Raw genomic sequence first — 15736 nt, 5'->3', positions numbered from 1 at the left:
AACCAGGATAACTTTTTTCCAGTGGGGAAACCACTTTCACGCGATCAAGTTAGCCCCCACTGCAACTCACTCTATCATTCTGAATAACATCTACAATAATATAAAGCAAAATGATCTGGAAACAGTTGTAAAGGAAATCCTGGCAATAGTAAATAAAATCTCGGAGGGGGAAAGCAGAGACATTATGACTCTCCTGATGTGCGATTTTAACTGTGGATTATGTTATAATGTTGATAGCAGATTGTGTGGCAGTTATAACAGTGGGGATAGTTGTACACACTTTTCCCACTGTAAAACAGGGGATATATTTAATGGCCTCATTTTTAAATTAGATCTGGCATTTGTTAATGAGATCGTAAACCCCCAGTGGGTTTCTTGCCCACATTCAATGGGAGAGGTTTGCCACTACAATTGATTTTTTACTTGTTTCAGCTACTTGTGCCAATGTTTTACTATCTAGTGCGGTTGGTGAAGTCGCTTTAAGCGACCACTTCCCTCTTATTTTGAGATTTGATACACGCTTCCATATCCAGAAAAAGTGTGGATTACATCCCTGTATGCAGGGTATGATAGAAGTGAATACAGTAAATAGAATTTCACTAAAGTGGTCCCGGGTTGAACCAGACCTATTAACCAAAAAAGTTTTAGAGAACTGTAAGGCTGAGATAGAGACCTGCCTAATATAGGATGCACAGGACACATCCATAGTGAACTGCTCTGAAGTATTTACCTGGGCAGTTAGAGACCTTATGACAGTACAGCTCAATATTAGGCCGAAAAACAATGGAAGGTTTAACGGAAGGTGCACTAGGGCGTACTCTAATTTAAAGAAGGTTCTCCGTACAAAGCCGAGATCCCGGCCAAATATCACACAAGCTAGACTAGAATACAGGAGGCCCATAAAAGAAAGGAAACAGTCCTTGGGAGTAAAAGAAAGGAAACGAGGCTTGGGAATCACTACATAAGGCAGCAGAAATGAAAGACAGTACAATTTTCTGGAGGGTCTTGAGAACCCGTTTTCCAGCACCTAGCACAGGACCCACTGTGGAGATAGCCATTACGGAAAAAGATTGGATTACCCACTTCTCAAAATGATATATCGACCAAGATATAACGGGCATCAATGCGGAAGATTTGATTCCAAGTAACTGGGAAAATACCGACCTAGAAATTACCCTGGAGGAGGTTACCAGGGCTTTGGCAGTAAGCGCTGGCGGAAAAGCCCCCGGGCCGGATGGAGCCCCAGTTGATTTGTATAAACACAATGTGACACTGTGGGGGCCCATACTAACTCAGGTCTATAACGCTAGTATAAGGTCTCCTCTTCCGTCCACCTGGGCAAAATCCACTATAATTCCAATATTTAAAATGGGCAACCGGAAAGACCCAGGCTGCTACCGGCCAATCTCCCTCCTTGATTCTACAGTCAAGGTACTAGGGAGGGTCATTCTGGAGCGATTAGCCGATTGGGCTGAGGAAAAGATGATTAAATCAGATCTACAATATGGGTTCTGTGAGGGCCTGGGAACAATTGAGCAGTCCCTAAACCTTTCCTTATTGATAGGTAAATATACCAGAGCAAAAAAGGGCAGCCTTTACCTGGCCTTCGTTGATCTGACCGCGGCCTTTGATTCAGTGAAGCATAACAGGCTCTGGGAGATCCTTGAAGCGGTGGGAGTTGACTCACAAATCATTAGTCTTTTACGCCGCCTCTACACTAATGCTACAGCAACTATCCGATTTGGTCAGAATGGTGAATGCAGTGAATCTTTCCCTATCAGGAGAGGGGTCAGACAAGGTAGTGTTCTGGCCCGTTTTCTTTTTAATCTTTATATGAATGGGCTCGAAGAAGCACTCTTGACGCAGGGCAAAGATTTCCCCTAAGTAAACGGTTGTCCGATCCCCGCCCTTCTCTATGTGGACGACGCCGTATTGATCGCTCGCACCCATAATGGCCTCCAGAGAGCCTTGGACATTTTTAGCAAATATATGGGTGACCTTGGACTTCAAACTAATATTACCAAGACGTACTTAATGAGGTGCAAGCAAGGGACACACAATATATCCGTGAGATGTACATTGATGGAAAAAAGTTACCTACTACAAAACATTTTCTATACTTGGGTGTATTCTTTAACTGTCAAGATTCCAGGACCCCAGCAATTTCAGAAAAAAAGACAGCTTTCACCAAGTCAACTGTGGCAGTAACAAACTTCGCTAGGAAGCTGGGTAGGAAACCGCCCGAGAGATGTTATATATATTTAAAGCTAAATGTATAGCGATGGCTATTTACGGGGTGGGGTTGTGAGGCTTTGCAGACACTAATTCCTTGCAGCAGATTGAAAATGCCTTCATAAGGTATATTTTCTCTGCCCCCTCCAGCACCTCTACTTTTAATTGTCACGAGGAGTTGGCTCTTCCTCATCTAGTAGACCTGATAAAATTAGAGCCGATCCTCTTGTGGCATAGTGTTTGGTGCAAGGACCAAACAGGTCTGAACAGAGAGATTCTAAAAGATATATTAAAGCTGGATGGGGCACATAGAATTCCTTGGATTAAGTACGTACATGACATCCTAAACAAATTGGGTAATCCCAAATATTTTAACACCCCATCCTCTATGAAGAATATTACTAGAAAGATACTAAACAAGCATTTACAATGCAATGATCTCGTCTTTGTGAAAGTTAGAGCTATTGGCATTGCTCATGACATTATTTTTGTTTATGTTTTTGTTTTTAAAACATATACATAAATGGCATTGTCATTTACAATGCCAATAGCTTAATCTCTCGCAAATGCGAGACCTTTTGCATTTGCACCCACACAGAGAGCCACACACACAGAGCCCCACACACACAGAGCCCCCCGCACACACACAGAGACCCACACCCACGGAGCCCCACACCCACAGAGCCCCCCCCCACACACACAGAGCCCCCGACACACACACAGAGCCCCACATACATACACACAGAGCCCACACACACACAGAGCTCCCCCCCCACACACACAGAGCCCCCCACACACACACAGAGCCCCCTACACACAGAGCCCCCCACACACACAGAGCCACACACACACAGAGCCACAGACACACAGAGCCAAACACACACAGAGCCACACACGCACAGAGCCACATACACACACACACAGAGCACCACACACACAGAGCCCCCCGCACACACACACAGAGCCCCCCCCCCACACACAGAGAGCCACACACACACAGAGCCACACACACAGAGCCACAAACACACACACAGGGCCACGCACACAGAGCCAGGCACACAGAGCCACACACACACACATTGAAAATGCAATAGGTCTTGTCTTTTGTAAATACAAGCAATTCTGTTTGTAATTAGGTGGGTTTATAGTTTTGCTTTTATTAGTGTTTTTTAAAGTTCCATGTACATAACAAGCATATGTGTACATCTATGTATATGTCAGCATGCATTAATATTTTTATTCATATAGATGTGCAGATGTTTATATGTTTATATATGTATTTACCGAGAAGCTATTTTGGTGAAGTACGATTATATGTATTTATATATACATATATATACACACATACATATATAGGCCATATGGAATCCCTGTAAACTATGCCACTATGGAATTAGCAGTACGTCCAGTTTTGTAAAATTGGGGACCTCGCATTAACACCCTGGCAACTAATTAAACACAGATATTGTGCAATGCACATGGGATTTCTCCCGAGTGTATTGCAACCTGTCTACCTACTAGGTGAGCCCCGGCCGGATTGTGCAGCCAGTTTATCATTGCCAGTGAATGAAGCAGAGCAAAATAGCTATACGCACTTTGAGTGATTGACCTATAGGTTGGATATCACTAACATTTAGGGGCCGATTATGATCGCGGACAGACTTGCGTCCGTCCGCGATCACTGAGGACGAAGGGACGTCCGCATGGGCTGCGGAGTCCCCTCCTGAGCGATTAGGATGTGACCGCCACCCTGGCGGTCACATCCTCTATTCTTAACATTGCGGCGGGTGCAGCTTCAAGCTGCACCCGCGGCAATGTTAAAAATGCAGTCATTGCATTTGCATGCAGAAAGAGGCAGGCACCTCGCGGTGCCTGCCGCTTTCTGCATACAAAGGCAGGGGGGTACCATAGGTACCCCCCATGTGCACCCCCCACCCCCCCTTCACCAGTGAAGTTACACATGCTTTTCCACGGCGGAAAAGCCGCCGCGGAAAAGCATGTTTTACATCCCATCCTAATCTGCCTGACGGTGTCTGAGAGACACCGTCACCAGATTAGAGCTTTTCCGCCGCGGTTGTAAGCCAGACTCAGCGGAAAAGCTGCGTATGGAAACGAGGTCCCACCAGCCATCCTAATGTGGCGGTGGGTCTTTGGTCAGTCCGCTGCGTTTTTTCCGCATCCTCTGGGCCGGCGGGGGCTTCCGCCGGCCCAGAGAATGCGGAAAAACCGCAATCCTAATGAGCCCCTAAGTCTGTGAATTCACCACTGCAGGGAGGGACGGTTGTCAGCAAGGTGCAAGTCTGTCCAGGAATAAGGTGCATAAACACTCGTGCATTTTATCGACACTCCACGGCACAGTTTTACTTTTGGTGGACAGTAATAACTTTCAACAGGGCTCTCATACTAAACAGTAATAATACGCGCGTGAATGCACAAGTTCAAGCTATTTTACTGGGCCAGTATTCTTTTTTCAAAACAACAGCCCCAAGCATAATAAGAAATTTGCAACACTTCTTTGGAAGACTTGCATACTCAAAATATGATGGTAACAACAGTTTCATGCCAAGAGTGGGGTGGGGGTAGATTTGTGCATACGTCTCCCGCTTATCAAGCATACTCTACTGCAACTACAATTCAAAATCCAACGGACATGCATGTGACGTAGACAGACCGTCCCCCACTTCAAAATCAGCACTTCTTTAATATAATGCACGTATCAAACAAAACCAATGCCAGGTTACAACAACCTAGAAAAAGCTTAATTTCTCTATTGGATTTCACAATCACGCCAGTGTGTCCATGCATGCAAATACCCCAGCAGGCTAAGAGCCATTCGTTTCCCGCCTTCCAGCTCCACGAGTCGGTTCTTACTTCCGAGTGCATACGCAGGCACGGAGACACCATGGGCCTGCCATAAGAGACACCCGGCCACAAAAGATGGGGACGAGTGGAACCGAGGAGGACGGCTTAGGCACCGACTAGCAGTCACATTGCTTTGGCTTCTGGGGAAGGTGTGGCACTGCAAGCAGGAGCGAACGTAGGACCGGGCGGAAGTCTCAGCAGTAACAGCGGGTGGAATGGAACAGGAAATGACGCCTAGTGGAGAAGGTACGGTCCGGGTGGCTTTCGATCCGTCGCTCGTGCCTCTGAAGCTGTTAGTTTGCCCCAGACTGTCGAGACTGTTAAACTCACCCTCCAAACAAAGTAACTGACTTTGCAGCTTACCGCCGCTGCTGCCATTTGGCGGATGGATGCTCGTCAGGGGCTTGTTCGCTCTGAAGGACCCGCTGCCTCGTCCAGGATCGCGAAGAACTCAAATTCACAGACACTGTACACTAAATAACTTCTCTAAATGGAGTGCTTGTAGATCGCTGACATGCTGATGGCTGGCACTGCAACTGCGCCGGACATTCATCGTCCAAAATGTAGCCACTACGTGGTCTCGTCGTTCAGAATACGCGTTTAGGTTAAAAAAAAGCATTGCGAAGGCTTAAACATAAACAGCGAGACGGGCAGCAGGAGTCTATAAGCCCCGTCCTTTTCAGACTGGGGGCGTGTTTTTTGGTTGATTTACTGAGGACGTCACTGAGAGAAAGAAACGAAAAAACACACTCCTCAATTCGAAAAAGACGGGGCTTAAATGGAAAGAAAAACCTCTTCTCCAATTGCTGGCCACTGTTTAGGAAGCCAGCCAATGGAAAAGAGGGGCGGCGTCAAGCCCCACTACTAGAAACATAAAATCTCGCCAGCGAGAATGCGCAAGCACAGTCTACTCTATCCGAGACCTAAAAAGGAGGGCATGCAGTTCTTAGAAACTAAAAGATTAGATGGAGAATCTGAAGTTAAAATAACAGTGAGAAATCATCAATTGTTGCGTACTACACTAGGAATGGAGCCCTACTTATCTTTTGTTCCCGGATCCTTTGTTAGATTTGGTATTATTTATAGGCTGATGACATTCCCAAAGATGAATGATTGGTCTCGCAACCTCTCACACTGTCCATGTGATAACACATCCACTCAGTCTAACATGCCTTTAGTCCTATTTTGTAAATTTTATTGTGAGTTCAGGAAAGTTTGGATTATACCCTTGTTAAGAAACCTGGGCCTCAGACGGTGCCGTGAAGCAATGCACCAACTTTTATTGTTAGAGAATGAGCATTCAGCATGGAGGGTGGCCCAGTTTCTGAAAGCTGCATTTTATAAGAGGAAAAGTTTTGTTTTAATGGAATAGAATAATGTAAATTGCTTGTATTGTGCCCTCCACATTTCCATTCGATTTGTAAATAGTATGTTGTATTTTTGTATTATTATTTGTTTTAACCTTTGTGCTTTTATGACTGTTTAATATAACAGACGAATAAAGCTTTACTGAACTGAACTATATACACACACACACACACAAGTGTGTTTGTATATATATATATATATGTGTGTTTGTATATGTATATGATAAAAACAAACCTAAAGAAAATTTACAAAGTGACAAAAAAGATGCAAATGTAAGAAGTATTTTGAAAAAATTAGAGAAACTGCAGAAATCGGAACTTACCAAATGGTGGGAGAGTAAATCCCTACAAAAGTATAAGGAAGCTGGAAGAGTCCCCAGAGGGTTGAGAGTATTAATAGCACCCTCCTTCGAAAAACCTAATCCTGAGCTGTTAAAAGAATGGGAAAAAAATAATCTTGATGCCTCAATGAACATGGTGAGCCTGCTGATAAAACGCGCTGAAATTGATAGAGTGGATATTTTAAAAGAGATAGAGGCAGTTTTACTGGAATTAGAAGCATTTGAGGAGCAAGATCTGATCAAAAAAGAGAAGGAAAATATCACCAAACGCTTGAATAAACAACAGGAAGTCATTAAAGACAGGAAAATTTATAAATTTGCAAGAGACAAAAAGACTACGAGACGGGGAAAATCTTTACCTTCTCGAAAAAATTCGATAGTGTAAAAACAAAAGCGCTCTTGCCCAAAAAAGTTGCAACAACTGCAAGCAATGTTGAAAGGGAAATGTCTTCTATCTCTACTGAGGATACAAATTCAATAACCACCCCAATAAGCAGCAACAGCGGCAGTGTGGAATCCATAGATGACGTGGGAATAAATCTGAGCGAAGCAAGCTTTACACCCTCTGAGGAATTGGGGTTTATGGTGGAAGACCGCAGATATTCCCTACGTTCGAGGGGGACACAACAAAAATCGCACAATCAAGCCACAAACGCCGCAACCAGAGGCGGAAATGCAAGAGGCAATTGGAGAAACAGAGGAGGGAAATGTAGAGGGAAGGTGCAACAACCCCAATAGGACAAGAAGGTATAAGTAGTCATAACACAGTGATCAACTTAAGTAACTTGGACTTAGACAAGGCAGAATTACAGCTGCTTGCTCTGGGTCTATCTTTCTGTCCAAAAACTGACTTCCAATACACTCAAGCTAGAATTGATGTGTTCAAATTTATACGCAAACTAAAATTGGTCAAGTTCCACAAACTAAAAAACGCCAATGACAGGGCAATGGACATCAGTCTTTCTAATACACCTAGCACAAAATTTCAAGTCTCTGATATCGCTGGGTTAAGAACAGTACAAGCATTGGCGGCGACATCTGAGGGTGATGATTATGAAAATACCCAACAGGAATTAAGAGATATGGGTATAATAAGCACATGTCATGCAAAGAGCCCCTTCAAGCCGGGCTCTACTTTTGTACCCATTATGCCACGCGATGCGATAGACATTTTCAGTGAGGTGGTCATTGATGACCTCAAGCAACTTAACAGAGACATGAAAACCAAAAAATCTAATAAAAACTACAAGGAGCAACAATATACTAAATTGATGAAAAAAATCAAGGATGCGGACAATGTAATTGTAAAAAATGCAGACAAGGGCGGAAACATAGTACTTTGGCCTAGAAACATGTATATTGATGAAGCTAATAAGCATTTGAATGATCTAGAATGCTATAAAAAAGCCAGTACTAGGGAACTGTCGACAACCAAAGACCTACTATTTAAGGAATTGGCCAATTGGAAAAGGAGAGGTCTTATTAACAAGGATGAATATGGTTTTCTAAAAAATGATTTTCCAAAGACCCCTACCTTATACTTTCTTCCCAAAGTACATAAACAGGTGGATCCTATACCAGGGCGTCCCATTATATCTGCCCAGGGAGGACTGTTGGAGCCTATCTCTAAATATGTGGACTTTTTTATTAAAAGCTATGTTGAAGCCCTTGACTCATACATTAAGGATACAGGGCATTTTTTGAAAAAGCTTAGTGAAATAGTCTCGTGTGATCAATACTGTTTCATTGTCATGGATATCTGTGCCCTATATACCAGTATCAACCATGAACAGGGTTTAGATGCAGTTAATTTCTACCTATCCAAGAGAGAAATTAAATTCCATGAACACAATAAAATGATCCTGAGAATGATTGAAATATGTCTAAAACACAATTACTTCCTTTTTAATGCAACAGTATACCAACAACTTAGGGGTGTGGCAATGGGGGCATGCTTCTCCCCCAGTTTTGCATGCTTGCATGTGGGATGGTGGGAGGAGCATGTCCTCAAGCCCATCCTGGAAAAAAGCTTCCCTAACAGAGTAGTTGCCTGGTGGCGATTTATAGATGATGTCTGTGTCATTTGGAATGGATCTGCAGAATCAGCACAAAGCTTCATTGATAAAATTAATGTGAATGAATTGAATCTTAATTTCACAGCCAATGTAAGCAAAACAAAAGTGGAGTTCCTAGATGTAGAAATTTATATCTCTAATGATATAATAAATACCAGACTGCATAGGAAGACCACGGCTGGCAATTCGAATTTACATGCCAGTAGCAACCATCCCAGACACCTTATCAAAAGCATCCCCTATGGGGAATTTTTGAGCATTAAAAGAATTTGCAACAATACTGATGATTTAAAAACTTGTTTAGATGCATCAGTACAGAGATTTATCATCAGAGGATATAAAATGGAAGACCTAAAAAAGCCTTGCTAAAACTTGACACTCCAATAGCTACACCTGATGAAAATTTGATAAGCAATAGTCACACTCTCACTTTCCGATTTTCAGCAGCAGTGTATTGATTTATTTTTACAATCAAAATCCAAATGAAGGTACAGGCGACCAACCTACGCGTTTCGGTATGCTTATACCTTGATCACGGTTGGTGTGTTCACAACAAACAGCGGTTTTTGTAATTTTCAAGTCATTACATCATTTCCTGTTACTTTACATTTAGTCCAACAGTGCATTATGAGACATAGAGTCTCTATATTTACAATTTAAATTTTGGAAAGAATATCTTGTAGTTTACAAAGAGATGTTGTTCTTTTCAAGTTATATATATTAGTTCCTTGTCTTTTTATTGTGCAGACTGTTTGAATAAGGTTCAATTAAGCATCTTCCAAGAATTTTGATCCATTTAAAGAATAAAAACACATGATGAGAACACGAATGATAAGATTGTTTTAATTTCAACAATCAAGCAACTTTTAATGAGTGAAGAAACCTCATGTGTTTCATGTTAATTTACGCGTCCTTAGTGATATCCATATCACACATTCTTCTTACACTTTACAACTGTGGCATTTTGTGAAGCCTTTTGTTTTCAGCCATGTATCTTTTCTTTGGTTTGTTCTTAAATGGCTATGAATTATTTTATCTTTGAGATTGGTGGCTCTACGGTACGTGATCGTCGGGTGGTTTCCCATTAATTTGCTAATTGTGTTGTCCATTTTCAGGATTTTCCAATTTTTTCCCTAGAATCTGTGAGATCTCTTTTGCTTCTTGGGTATAATCCAAGATTAAGCAGATAGGTTCCTCCACTGTTGATGTTTTAATTGGTCCTTTTGGTGTAAGGCATTCGGTTATGGATTTTTCATTAGCCCTTAGCCAGCATTTATTTACAATTTTGCTATTGTACTTCCTCCTTATGAATCTGTTTTTCGTTTTCACACTGTGATGTAGCCACTCTTCTTTTTCGCTGCAAATTTGCCTGAGTCGGAGAAACTCTCCATATAGAATACTGGCAACCAAAGCTGGTTGATGAAAACTTGTCACTTCCAGGGTAGAGTTTGGGGCTGTTATCTTTCTGTGCAGAGTGGTTTCAATTTTGTTATTCTGTACATATATCTCGGTGTCAAGGAATGTCACCCTTTCACTGCTGATATTGTAATGTGATGTCATTTGAGATGTCATCAGGGATGTCATGAGTCATGTCACTGACCATGTCATGAGTAATGTAATATGTGACGTCATCAGCAGTGCATTGCGGGCGCGCGAGTTATAGTAAGCTGAACTAACTATATCGGGGGAATTTCTATGGTTTTGTACGAGTGAAATACCCAACTAACTATAACGCCCCTGAAACCTATCATTTTTTCAGTGAAATTCTAAGGTTTTTTACATGCGAATTTCTAACTATAACCTGCCTGAAACCTATGATTTTTTCAGTGAATTTCTAAGGTTTTTTAAATGCTAGTTTCTAACTATGCTTACAGAGGTAGGACATGTGAAGAAAGAAGAAAAAACGCACAGAAAGAAGCAAAAGAAATGCAGAAAGAAGCAACAGAAGTCCTCAAAGACGAAGAAAAGTGCAGGAAGAGGCAAGACATGTGCAGAAAGAACCAACAGAGGAACAGAAAGAGGCGTTGTTACAAAATCATCCTGTGCCCACAACTTTTCCAGACGGGTACTGGTGGTAACTGACTCTGACTAACCAGGCCTTAAGACAGTGGTATGCTAAAAGACACTTAGAATGAAGTGAAACCACCTACATACACTAGGGAACACTATGTGTTGGGGTACCCCTGTGATTAGCATGACCTCCTCTGTTAGCCCCTAGTAAGTAATAGGGCAGGGGGATTAAAATGGCCTCTTAAAATGCACGAGGGGCGCATTTGCACACTGGTGAAGGAAGGGGGGCTGAGGTGACGTGTGCAAACACGCCCTGTGGCTGTTTTAAGTTGGGAGATAAAGTCCCCTTGAATCCTGAGGGTCGCTTGCGTCCAACTAGCCTGCACCACCTCTCTGCAACACAGGCCTGTGACACTTACTGGAGGTACCCGGTGGCCTAGTTGGCCCCCAGGGGCCCTCCTGATTAAAAGGAACTTAATTCCCCAACTTAAAACGTGCCACAGGGCGTGTTTGCACACATGCCACCTCCGACCCGCCTCCTCCCTTTAGTTTTTCTGTTTTCTTGTGCCTCGATTCTACCGAGGCACAAGATGGCTGCCAACACTTCCTGGTTTGAAGTGTTGACAGCCAATTAGAATACAGCTCGTGATCGTCAGAGTGCGCTGATCCACCGCGCCTCTATATATCGAAACGTTTATTTTTTGATTTTCTCAGCAACTACTGAACGGATTTACACCGTTTAACAAAAAAGTTATTTTCTGAAGCAAGGGCTACCTTCATGCCAAATTTGGTGTAATTCCGTTCAGCTGTAGCCGTGTCTAAAGTTTGCTAAGGAAAATGCTTTTTTGACCACTTTTTTTAAATTTCTCAGGAACTACTGAACAGATTTACACCATTTAACAAAAATACTTTTTTCTGAACCAAGGGCTACCTTTCCGTCAAATGTGGTGTAATTCCATTCAGCAGTTCTGGCTGTAGCTGTGTCTAAAGTTTCCTATCGGAATTAACATGGAGAAAACACGTTTTGGGACCCCCTTTTTTCTCGGCCCCCACTTGCCGAATCATCCCGAAACTTCCAAGAGAGGAGCAAACCGGAGTGGGCCATAAGTTTAGAAAACTTTGCGAAGATTCGTCAACTGGCACCATAGTTATTGGGAAAAGAATGTTACAAATTTCCTATGGATAATAGGTCCTAACTTTAACTACCTACTGGCGACCGCCAGTAGGTAAATATATCTATATATATATTTACAATATATATATATTATATATTTATTCATTTATACTTATACATATATAGTCCCCAACTGTCAAACTGTGAATACTGAGTATTTCACATCGCATTGTTATTTTTTAGCGTCAAAGTGCTCTGGTACTTTTACGGACAAGTTTTTTATTCATGGTTTAAGTTATTTTTGCAATCGTTTTAATTAACCGTGCAATATTAATAAGCAAAACTAAATGAACAGAACAAAAATAGAAAAACTAAACAGTGGCAGTCCCCACTGGGTAGCTCTAATTAGGAATATGTTAGGAAATAGATTTTTTGGTGTGCTGATAATTTTGGCACCATTGAATGACACTCCACAAACCTTTCCTCAATAAAAGTAAGTCACTTAAGCTCCTTCCTGGAAAGTTTCAAGGAGATCTGTCAAGCAAGAGCTGAGAAAAGAAGTGGTCCCAAGATGCGTTTTCTCCATCCAATTTCCCGTAGGAACTTTAGACAACAAGACAGCCAAAACGGCTGAACGGAAATACACCACATTTGGCTGAAAACCAGATTTTTACTCAGAAAGCATGCTTTTTGTGATTTGGTGTAACTCTATTAAGGCAATTTAGAGAATATAAGCTTCCAAATGTATTGATATCTAGTGACGCGGTACTTCTGAGGGAGTACCAATAGAGTACCACAGTACTTAAAGGCAAATGAAGCGTACTGGTTGGCTGAATCCGAGGGACCAAGATCAGGTTCTGTTGAACAGAGGGCTGTGATTGGTTTCAGTCCCTATGTCCTAAAAATAAAAACAAATAAACGCATCCTTGGTCAGGGTTGGGGTACCCTGACCCCCTGGTCCTTGTGGGTGGCTCCCTGAGGGACCCCCATGGGGTGAAAGGAATTTTCTTTTCTGCGTCTCTGCAGGCTCGCTGAGTATTAAGGGAGAACTGAGGCCCTAATCAGCAAATGAAGCATATGGCTTGGTTGAATTTGCAGGACTGAGACTCGTCCTGGAGAACCGAGTGCTTTGATTGGCTAACAGCAGCATGAACATGAAGAGAAATGTTGTGGCTGCCATTTTAGGTCTTGGGGACTGGGTTCCCAGGTTCTGAAAATAAACACATTAATAAGCATATAAGGGGAAAGGGTAGGAGTACCCTAACTCCCGGGCCCTTGTGGGGCATCCCTGTGATGTGGTCCCTGCCATATTCGCCTTCAAGTGATGGTAGCACAAGCATGTGCCTGAAACTGTAAGAGTTGATTTAGTGAGGCAGGGCTCCCATTTTTGGGCCATAGCTGTTGGAAATTATTTTCCCCAAACACATACATACTCACTTGTAGAGCCAATGTCACCCCAGCCAGTGACCCAGCAGTCTAACCCAGATGGAAAGTAGTTTGAGGAGTCTGGCAGACAGATGGGCAGGATGAAATCTGTAAAGCTCATATTTTCTTCCAGCTCCAACAGCATGATGTCACCGGGCCCTCCTTCCTCAGTGAAGAGCGAGTTGACTATGATATTCTTGACTGCCGAACATGCAGAGTTGGGGTTTTTGCGTGACAGCTGGTACATTCCTAGGCACACCCTGTAGCTGGACTTAGGATAGCCCCTGAAAACATAAACAAAATCAAAGTGACTTTATTAAGATATGAAAGTGAGGATATATTTTTCAATCAGTTCTTAATACAACATTGTAATTCAGACTTTGGCATAAAACTGGCACTTTCAAGTTTAAAGTTTTAGGGCCAGATCTATGACCCTAAATTGCATGCGCAAACGGTTTTACGACCCGTTCGCGCATGCAAAATGGCCCATGTCCATGTACAATGCCTAAATATTTAGGAATTGCGAGTCGCAATTAGGAAGGGGTGTTCCCTTCCAAATTGTGTCAGCAAATCAATGTACGAATGTTTTATGACCGCAATTGCGGTCGCAAAACACTCGCAAAACCACCCTCTTCAAGAGGGTGGTAATGCTGTCGCAATTTGGAAGGGGTCCCCAGGGGACCCCTTTTACTTTGTGACTGTCTCTAAAAATATTTTTAAAGGGCAGTCAGTGGTCCCAGGCACCACTACCTGTCCTTAAAAAAATGAAACGAAAACGTTTCAGTAAAAAAAAAAATGCATCCCGTTTTCCTTTAAGGAAAACGAGCTGCATTTAAAAGAAAAACCTGTTTTATTTAAAGGCAGTCCCAGAGATGGTGGTCTGCTGCGCCCAGTAGGTCACCATACCTGGGAGGGCCTGTCATTCTTAATGGGCTCGCAAATTGCGAAAGGCTCATTATTATTAATGAGCCTCGCAATTTGCGACCCTTTGGGAATTGCAAACAGTGTAAAACACACTAATGTACATGGCAAATTGCACCTCACAAGTTGCACCTTGCACATTGTGACTCACAAATGAGTCGCAATTTGCGAGGCGCAATTTTGCTGGTCGTACATCTGGCCCTTAATGTTTACTTCAGAATTCAGTCAAACTAACATTCATGAAGCATAAAAGTAATTCATTCATGTATTTTCATTATAATTACATTGACAGCCAGTGCTTGAAAAACCAGTCATTTATGCAGATGCTGTAAGAAATCTAATCTGAGGGCCCGATTCACAGAACTAATTTAAGACAAAATCCTAAACTTACTACTTTTGGTATTCACAGAAGTTAGGATTTTGTCTTAAGTTTGTCTTAAGACAAACTTAAGACAAAATCCTAACTTCTGTGAATACCAAAAGTAGTAAGTTAAGTTAGTTCTGTGAATCGGCCCCAAAGTTACAATCTTTTTTAGACAACACAGGCATATGAATCCAAATCAGCAGTTAAGGGTTCAACTCTTTGTCCTGGGAACAGAGGTTTCAATCAAGTAGGTGAAGGAAGTGAGTTTAAAATAAAATTTCGACATGCAGACTGCATTCGAATTGCACTTTAAAATGAGTTTCTAATGCTGTAGAACTGTTTTCACATATTAAAAATGTGTCTGGTTTAAATGTTCAAAAGAATCACTTCAAAATACATTTCATGACACGTATTAAAATGTGCTTGCCTTATAATGTGTAGGAATTCATTAAAACACATTTAATTTGCTAAAAGGATAACTTAGGAAAACACACATAGGGAAATGTGCTAGCTTAACTGTATATGAGAATAACGTGAATACATTTTTTGTACTTATTTTTCGTACATAATGTGCCACTTTGCTTAGGCCCAAACCTATTTCTCTTGACTCCTGCTCATAAGCTAAAAAGAAATGTGTTAGGACATTTTGCTTAGTACAAGCATCCTGTTAGAGAATGAACTGATGTCAATATTATGTTCCCATCACTTCATCATGCCATATTAGATCATTTTACAGAACAGTAATCCTGCTGTGAATTCATAGTGAATAGACTAATAGAATGAACAATAATATATATATATTTTATTTGTGCTTAACTAAAACATCATTGATATTCGTTTCAGCCTCTGACTAGCCTTTGTATTCGCATTAGACACAGAGAGCAGCTTTACCTTAGGTAAGTAGGTTCTCATGAGAACTTTTCTCCTTGTTTCAAATAATGGCTACAGTGTTTAACTATGTACCAGTGTGAATGTTTACCGTGGGAACTGGAAGAAGAAGCAACTGATATTGATGACACCATCAG

At 41.9% G+C, this 15736-nt stretch overlaps 1 protein-coding gene across 1 annotated transcript in view; it reads right to left on the bottom strand.

Moving 5' to 3' along the window:
• The window catches only part of LOC147703612 (serine protease 33-like), a 361144-nt gene that overhangs the window by 60897 nt on the left and 284511 nt on the right, over positions 1–15736 (bottom strand). Inside the window, exon 4 of the mRNA XM_086931947.1 lies at positions 13439–13710. Coding sequence (XP_086788073.1) covers positions 13439–13710 — 272 coding nt within the window. The remainder of the gene's footprint in view (positions 1–13438; positions 13711–15736) is intronic.

The sequence above is a fragment of the Lissotriton vulgaris genome, chromosome 7 (genome assembly GCF_964263255.1).
Source record: "Lissotriton vulgaris chromosome 7, aLisVul1.2, whole genome shotgun sequence".
Classification (NCBI taxonomy): Eukaryota; Metazoa; Chordata; class Amphibia; order Caudata; family Salamandridae; genus Lissotriton; species Lissotriton vulgaris.
This window is presented reverse-complemented; position numbering and strand designations above follow the sequence as displayed.